Source organism: Balaenoptera musculus, chromosome 8, assembly GCF_009873245.2.
Source record: "Balaenoptera musculus isolate JJ_BM4_2016_0621 chromosome 8, mBalMus1.pri.v3, whole genome shotgun sequence".
Taxonomy (NCBI): domain Eukaryota; kingdom Metazoa; phylum Chordata; class Mammalia; order Artiodactyla; family Balaenopteridae; genus Balaenoptera; species Balaenoptera musculus.
Window position 1 is genome coordinate 39,461,812 of NC_045792.1, and position 9,324 is coordinate 39,471,135.

Here is a 9,324-nt window from a genome sequence, read left to right on the forward strand (position 1 = left end):
CTGGACCGCCAGGGAAGTCCGTGGCACTGAATTTTAAAATACCTTTTTAACGTGTACCATATGTCATTTAAAAGTTGTTTTATGTTCTTATATATCATCAAAACAAATTCCTATCACTTTAAGCAAGTTTTTTTATCCTTTTGAGAGACAGTTTACTGGGTAGATTCTTCTTTCAACTCTTCATTTCTAAAACTTAGTACCTATGGACAATTACCACAGATAATGCTTAAAACCAAAATGCGAACAAAGGTTGATAAGATATAGAAAAGTTGAGTAGAGAAAAATAGTACTTGAAAATGTAGATATCAAACATAGAAATTAGTGGGTTCTTAATGCAGAAAAGAAGTAAAAGTGGAAGAGTTAATTTTAAAAGACTGTAGTGCTTCTCTTAAACACTCATATCTATATTACTCTTTGGTGGATGATTAGCAAATATACCAGCTTCTAAAAGACCCAAACCATTTTATTTCCCATTTCTACTCTGTGTAACACCAAGTGATAGTAATTACATGTAATTAATATTACTGAATGGTATTAATAATAACCAGATTCTTAACCCATACAATTTGTTTTATATAAATAGAAAAGTAATTATACTTATATATATAATGATATATTTTTAGATATATTGGTAATCATATTTTTAAAACATGTAAGTTAAAATATAATTAGAAAAAAAGGAATGTTGTAATAATAAACTAAGAATATTCATTTAATTCTCCACAATTATGTATCAGAGTATATGAAGCAATCTTTTGGTTATTTTGTACATTTCAATAGCTTGACCATTTGTGTTTAAACTTTAAGCATCAAGCTGAGAAATATATCTTGAATCATTTTAAAATTAAGATAGTATTGTTGCTAGCCCTAAGGTATTCCTTCTTGCCTTAATTATGCTGTTTGTAGTATTTTCAAATGTATTTCTCTTTTTTTTTTTTTTTTTACAATTTTTTCGCTTTGTATTTTGGGGACTTCATTTTTTTTTAACATCTTTATTGGAGTATAATTGCTTTACAACGTTGTGTTAGTTTCTGCTGTATAACAAAGTGAATCAGCTATATGTATACATATATCCCCATATCCCCTCCCTCAAATCTATTTCTACTCAGCTTTCTTCCTTCCTCCTTCACTCGTATGATGAATACATTATAGAAGGAGACTTATCGAATTCCTTCTTGCTTGACGACAGTTTAGGAAACTGTTTATAATCTTGACATCTAAGTGATACCATGCAGTATTTGTCTTTCTCTGGCTTATTCCACTTAGCATAATGCCTGCCAGGTTCATGCATGTTGTTGTCTTAATATGAATCTAACTTTACTTTTAATGACTCAAATAAACAGAGAATAGATTGGTGGTTGCCAGGGACTGGTGGATGGGGAAGAAGAGGAGAGTTTGGTAAAAGGGTACAAATTTTCGGTTAAAAGATGAGTAAGGTCTGAGGATCTAATGTATAACATGGTGACTGTGGTTGATATGTGTTATATAATTGAAATTGCCAAGAGAGTAGAATCAAAGTGTTACTGCCAAAACGGAAAAAAAAGGCAAATATGTGAGGTGATGGATATGTTTGTTAATTAATTCAGTCGTGGGAATTCTTTTACAATGTATACATATGTCAAATCATCATGTTGTAGACTTTAAATGTATTATAATTTTATTGGTCAGTCATACCTCAATAAAGCTGGAAATAAAAGAATGACTAAATTTTGAAATTTTTTAACAGGTTATATCAGTCAGTGAAAATTCTCTATTCCTTCGGCATCTTTGTGACATATTCAATTCAGTTCTATGTTCCAGCAGAGATAGTTATCCCTGTGATCACATCCAAATTTCATGCTAAATGGAAGCAAATCTGTGAATTTGCAATAAGGTCCTTCTTGGTTACTATTACTTGTAAGTATCACTGCATATTTATAGCATAATGATTTTTATTGTTGAATTTCTTATAGTGAAGCTACTTAAAAGTATATTTTTTATATTTTTAAAACAATTTTGTTCGCCTAGCTGGGATACATTTTGGTTTAAAATTCTGTTATTCTATGGCTATAGAAGAAAAACACAAACTAGATCCTATCACACTTAAAACAACTAATCAAATTATTATTTTGGAAATGACCTCACTCATGATTGAGATATAAGTATATTTAAATCAGACGCATAAACGACCCCTTATATTGTTGATACACATTTTACTTTGGTTTTCTAGTTTTCCTCAGCTTTTTTGTATCTGTTAACTTTTGTATATTTAACATTTTAACTCTCCATGTCTACCTATACGAATGGGTTTTTTTCTGTTTTGGTCTTTAATAATTTCAGTGGCTTATTTTACTTACTATTTGAAGGAGTGTATATAATCTCTTATTAAAGTTTCACATTGTAGAATGCCTCCACAAGGTAGAATTAAGGATGGAGACTCATGGAGAGGGAGCTTGAGTTTGGGATAGTGGAAAGAGTATGAGTTTTACAGTCACACTGAACTGACGGTTCAAACTCAGGCCTCCCACTTACTTGCTGGTGTCTTTAGGTAAGTTACAAACCATCTTTGAGTCCTTCTTTCCTCAACTATGAAATGAAGATAAGACATTTAAAAATATTAACCCAGTAGTTAGAAATTATTGTTTTATTGTCACCACTTGTACTATAATCACAAATAGAAAGGTGACTGCAACACTGATCTAACTAATGGGATTGCTTAGAATGAATGATACCAGGGACCAGATTACTGGGGATTGGGGAACAAGCAGGTTTGGAAATTCTATAGAAGATGTGAATAACCATCTTGGCCCACTCAAGGTTAGAGAATGGTAGAACTAGAAATTCTGGGCAACTCTGTAAATTACATTGAGCAGCTTGGGGTGGAGCTTATGCCTAGATTTAAAGAACTGGGTGTATTACATTGTGTTCAAAGCAAAAGCAAAACTGGGAAAATTAGATAAAACTTATTTTTCAAAGTAATCATTTAAATGAAATAAGTAAACTAATAAGGGAAATCACATTGAGGAATGACATCAATAAGCCCATACTTTGATGACTAATGAAACATTCAGTAGGAAAAGGTTATTTTAAAACATTTTGGAATATTTTTTACACATTGCTTTTATTGACATTTTGACAACTACTAAATACAAAGACTTATTTCAGTCAAAGTCCTTTCATCAGTAGATGTAAGACAGTTCTCTTCTGAAAGTATGTCTCCTTTTAGAGTTAGTTACTGAATTTTAATAACTTCATCCGTTTCTGCACATTGGCTGCTGTCGTTATGTTGAGCTGCCTGTCTCCTGAGGTACAGACCATACTGCACATCTGTTACCAGGGTTTATTCCCAGAAGCCAGGGCTTTTCCTCAGGAGCTGAGTTCATGTCACAGAGGATTGCAGCTTTTTCTTTGCTGCTTCTTTCTTTTAGTTAAAAATAGGTAAACCTACTTAACCATATATGAGGGTTATATTTACAGCATTCTTTGAACAAAGAGAACACAAACAATGCAATATTCTGTCCTACTTCACTGAAACACATCATTGGACACTGAGCTTAATTTACGTCTTTGGCCCATCCTTCCAAATTAAAGTAAAAGCCAACTGATATTCATGTCAGGACTGTTTTGAATCTGTTCTCCAAAGCACTTGAAAAGATTCTGGGTCAGGCTCTTTACTGATGAATGTGTGGAGAGCTGATGGGACCTTGTCATGTCCGTAGAGCAGGCAATGCAGCACTAGCAATGAGAGTGGAGGCTCAGCTGGGTTTGCATGTTTCAGCGTTCCATAATCCTTTCCAAGTACTGAATCCACGTTTACAGGATGGGTCTTCAAAGTAGTGGGCTCATCATCAGCTTGGATTATACTGGTTATGTCCAAGTCTCCATTTAGTATTTGAATCACCATTTCACAGTATCTTCTTGGTGGAACTCAAAAGCTTGAAAGGATGGGTCAGACTCTTCCTGCATGTTCCCTGTAGGCACTTACCTGCTAGATAGGCATCGCACAGGTGAGGGAGAAGAGTGGATAGAAACTGGCCAAAGGCCACCTTGGACTACAATAAATGCCTTTTATTTTAAAAGCAAACCTGTAGAAAAAGCTGTTAAATTTTGATTTGACACCAGTATTTTGATCCCCTGTTTGAATTGAACCTGCAAAATGTGTTAAATACTACTTATTTCTGTTATTGTCCAATTCATTGATCCTTCTGCTATTTCTAATTTGAAAAGCCCTTGATTTGAGAGTATGCTTTCTACTTTTAGTAAACTATAACCACATAAAGCATAAATCTTTGGTAGTTTGTAGAATACTAAGAAGATATACTAAAATCCTTCATTTAAGTTAGTTGTCACTGCAGATGAGAAAAAGTACCATTCTGTACCCTAATATTCTATCTTAAGAGTCAGTAGGTATATGGAGAGGACCATTCACTATTTGTGTAATTAAAATTTATGTGCTAGAGTGTTTCTCACAGTTTTGTTGTTGATGTTATAATATCAAGCATTTTATTTTATTTTTCTGATATATCTGCTTTCACCATTTAAATGCAAAAAAATGGACCTAAATAGGCTTTTTTTCATGTTAGAGGAAACTTTGTACCTTAAGGATACATTCTTTTTCTCTATAATATAGTTTTGGGAAATACTGAATAAGCTTAATTAGTACTTAATAGATATATTCATAACAACTGTCTGTAAATGACATGGGTCAACCTATTTATAGTAATCCTATAGCGAATATTTGTAATGAATAAACTGTCCTTATCCCAAGCTATCCTTTGACTTACTGTTTTTGTGATTTTTGAGTTCTTCTATGTTGGATTTGCCTAAAGTGTATATATTTCTCTTCCTTGTCTAACTAATAACATTATCAAATAACGTTTCAAGCCATTTTTACTCGCAAATATTTGTTGGTTATATAACATTTAAAGAATGACTTTAATCAATAAATTTCATGATTTAAGTGTTTGATAAGTGGAATTTTAGTCTGAATGAATAAATTCTAAAATACTATAGTGTTCTTCCGCATGGTTTTCCAACATTTCACTTGATTTACTAGTAACAGATTGGATTATTGGAAGACACTAATGATGAAAAATAGATTCCATTCTTCAGATGGCAAGGTTGTAGTCATGTTTGTATAGTTGTCCTTTTAAATACTGCCACCTACTATGAGTAGGTGAAGCATGTTTCCACAAAATGGACATAGTCAATGAATTTTAAAAGGTTCTAATTTTGTTTGAGAGTTATGCTTTATAGTTCCCTTAGAGAAATGTTAAAAGGATGTAGCACACATCCATTAAACAGGGGTCCACTTTATAAAGTATTTCTAGTTTAGAGTTCCAACTTCTTCAAATTCAGTTGTTTTACTTAGGAAGGTTTCTTGTACTTCAGCCTTGTAGGTGTGCAGCTAGATTTATGATTTCAAAATAATTTTTAGGGTTTTAGCTTTTGTAATAATTTAAATAAAAAGTGGTAAATAATAATGTATGGTTCTAAGAAATGTGGTGGTTCCAAATTAATCCCACATCCTCCCGAAAAACATCGAGGGCCACAAAGAGAATAGGGGAAGGGAGAAAACCATAAACTGAAAATTAAGAAGCAAAGAAGCCGGTAGACTGCAGACTCAAGACTTAATTACAAAGAGCATGAATTAAATTGTATATGTATCACAGAAAGTTCAGTAAGAGACAAAGACACAGAAAAAAGAAAAGCAAAAGGAAGTAAACTTAGAAATAAAAGAGAGGGATAACAAAGATTGGAGAGAAAACTAATACCTTTTGAAGACAAGTAAAAGAAAGCCAACACATACATAATTAGAGTCCCCACAGCCAGAACTGTGGTTACATTGTCACCTTTGGTGGCAGTGGTGATATAGTTGTCACAGCTTTCATGTGAGCAAACTCAGCTGTTATTTCTGATGGCAACTCCAACCCTCAACAAATCATTCAGTGAACCATCTAAGGACAATTTGGAGAAAGAATATGAGTCTTTTTTTAAATTTTTATTTATTTAATTTATTTATTTTTGGCTGCGTTGGGTCTTCGTTGCTGTGCGCGGGCTTTCTCTAGTTGTGGCGAGCACTGGCTACTCTTTGTTGCGGTGCACGGGCTTCTCATTGCGGTGGCTTCTCTTGTTGCAGAGCACAGGCTCTAGGCATGCGGGCTTCAGTAATTGTGGCACACGGGCTCTAGAGCGCAGGCTCAGTAGTTGTGGCGCACGGGCTTAGTTGCTCCGCGGCATGTGGGATCTTCCCGGACCAGGGCTCGAACCCATGTCCCCTGCATTGGCAAGCGGATTCTTAACCACTGCGCTACCAGGGAAGTCCCGAATATAAGTCTTGATTTTTGCAAACCTTCTGTTGATATTTGGTAAGATAAAGATAAGATCAAGAAAGTGCCAGATCAAAACTTGGAGAAGACTTGATGGTACCTTGGACTAAAATCCTGTTGACAATAATGGTACATTATTTTTTTTTAACTTTTCATTTTGAAATAACTTAGAAAAGTTGTAAAAGAAAGTAGAATTACCATAAACCCTTTACTCAATTTCCTCTAATGTTATCAGCTTAACATACCACAATATAGTTAAGGAAATTAACATTAATACAATGCTGTTAACTAATTGACCTTGTTTTGATTTTGCTAGTTTTCCCACTGATACCCTTTTTCAGATCAAGGAGCCAATCCAAGGTCCCACCTGAATTTAGTTGTCATGTCTACTTAGTCTCCTCCAGTCTTGGCAGTTATCTTTTTTTATCTTTCTTTATTTACCTTGATGCTTTGAAGTGTCAGTAATTTTGCAGAATTTCCTTCAGTGTAGATTTGTGTGATGCTTTCTTATGATTAGGTTGAAGTTAAGCATTTTTAACAAGAATGCCACAGGTGATGCTTTGCACTTCTCAATACATCATATCGTGGCATAAATATTTCTTATTACTGGTGATGTTAACTTTGATCACTTGGTTAAGGTGGTGTCTGTCAGATGTCTCCACTGTAAAGGTACTCTTTTTCCCTTTATAATTGATAAATATCTTGTAGGGCGATATCCTGTTCTCATACAGTTTTTGCCCACTAATTTTAGCATCCTTCAGCGACTTTTCCTGCAACAGTTATTACTGTGGTATTTGCTTAATAATGATTTTCTATTTCCATTGTTTCTTCTGTTTTGGTTAATTGGAATTCTAATGTAAGGAATAGCTCTCTCTTCTCTCTCATTTATTTAATGATTTATTTATATCACACCACCCCAGGTTTTGTGCTTTATAGAATGAGCTATATGGCAGAGTAATGAAAATACATTCTTCACCCAGAATTTCATAGCAAAAATTAAAAGTCGTTTATGTAAGAAACTCTGTTGATAAGTCAAAGTCCAAGAAATATCACTCACTGTTTTGGTTTCTTTCTTTGTTTTCTTTTTTAGCTCAGAACAGAATATGACAGATTCTTCCACAAGCAATAGTTTAGTAGTGCCTACTTGCATCAATTAATTTTAATGTAGTGAATGTATCTACAGTTAGTATTCATGTAAGTATTAAATATTTACATAAGAAAAATTTGTATTTTCAATTTTCTAGGTGCTGGAGCGATTCTGATTCCTCGTTTAGACATTGTGATTTCCTTCGTCGGAGCGGTGAGCAGCAGCACATTGGCCCTGATCCTACCGCCTCTGGTTGAAATTCTTACATTTTCTAAGGAGCACTACAATATATGGATGATCCTGAAAAATATTTCTATCGCGTTCACTGGAGTTGTTGGTTTCTTGTTAGGTACATATGTGACTGTTGAAGAAATTATTTATCCTACTCCCAAAGTTTTCGCTGGCACTCCACAAAGTTCCTCTTTAAATTTGAATTCGACATGCTTTACATCTGGTTTGAAATAGTAGAAGCAGAATTATGAGTCTCAAGTCTGAAAATGATGAAAGTAAGAACCATTAGAACACATCGCCATATACTTAAAAACTGTTTTCTTTCGGCACAACATTGATATTTTGGCAGTAAATTATAATTCTTTACCAATACTGATAAACTACGACGGATTCGTGGTTTTAAGTATTAGCAGCAATTTCAAAAATTTTAGTTCTGAAAATTGGAAAAATTAAAATGTTAAAAAAATTAAAGAATAAAAATGCTTCTGTTATTCTTCTCTCAATCAAATACTTTAATCAGGATTCTCTTTTTTACCTCCATGCTACTCTATTGCCACGCAGTTGAGGAGAGAACAGGGTTTCAACAATAAGAGAATTAAAGAAGTATAGGTGACTAAAATCTGACCATCCCAATGAATTTTAAAGTGTACTTTGTATATAATGTAGAAATATCTTGAATATATTTTTATTAGAGAGCCAAATACTTATGTCTACCCCCGGAAGTTTAGAAAACTCTCATTAGCCATAATGTAAGAATCAGAAAATCCCCCAAACCAGAATTATTTTTACACTATTCTGTAATGGTAGCTGATCTTCATAATGAAAACCAGAAGGCACTGTGCAAGATTCTGACTTAGTGTTTCAACCAAATTTGAGAGACTTTAAAAGTTATCCAATACATATTCCCTTATTTTTTTTAACCTGAGGAAATGGATACCCAGGATGGTTAAGTAACTTGATCAAGACCACTCAGCCTTGAGATGAAGAGAACGTGATCTTTTGATTCCCAGTCCACGATTTTTTATCTTTCATTTCACATCCTAGAAAAAGAATAAATTATGTTGTTTAACTTTAGTATTAAGTCTGTTTAATTATATTTCAATATTTTGTAAGTCATGGTCTTTGACCAGTATACGTGACCTGAGCAGAAAGTCAGGGAACTCTAAAAAGCCTGCACTACGGCCATATAAGCCTCAACATGGGAAAGAAGCAATGCTTTTTAAACAGAATAGAAATGCCTTGCTGGTTTAACTGCTGGCTGGTAGAAGGTGCCCAGCTGTCCCGTGTGTGGATTCAGCTCTCCTTATTGTTTCTTTCTTTCTAGGTTTGTAGACACTATCTTTCCTAATGGCAAAAAATAGAGACCTGACACAGTGCAGGACTTGTGTACTCTTTTCGGCCTCATGGCTTTCCTTATCATAGCTTTCCATTGATCTGAATGGGCAGAATAAGAGAAAGAGATTCAGGCCTAGGAAAAATCAAGACAATAATAAACTCTCTGCTAGATACTGAGACGCTCCAGGCTTCTTCCAGAGAAATACCTTTTACTCCTCCATATTCTTCAAGCCCAGTTATTAACCAAAACAAAGAATCTCAGTGGGCATGGAATATGAAAATGGTTAAATTTAAAACTAAGAATCTTGATTTTTTTTTTAACTCATACTTTAAAACTCATCGAACTTTTTAGTCAGGTTGGTG

At 34.0% G+C, this 9,324-nt stretch overlaps 1 protein-coding gene and 1 pseudogene across 4 annotated transcripts in view; one reads left to right on the forward strand and one right to left on the reverse strand.

The window, feature by feature from the left end:
- SLC36A4 (solute carrier family 36 member 4) overlaps nucleotides 1-8,700 on the forward strand; it is a 44,050-nt gene extending 35,350 nt beyond the window's left edge. For all 4 annotated transcript variants that reach the window (XM_036860095.1, XM_036860096.1, XM_036860099.1 and 1 more), the window contains 2 exons: nucleotides 1,727-1,896; nucleotides 7,553-8,700. In XM_036860095.1, the coding sequence (XP_036715990.1) occupies nucleotides 1,727-1,896; nucleotides 7,553-7,860 (478 nt within the window). In that variant the 3' untranslated portion in view covers nucleotides 7,861-8,700. The remainder of the gene's footprint in view (nucleotides 1-1,726; nucleotides 1,897-7,552) is intronic.
- LOC118898966 lies at nucleotides 3,208-5,183 on the reverse strand (annotated as a pseudogene).
- Nucleotides 8,701-9,324: the final 624 nt, after the last annotated feature.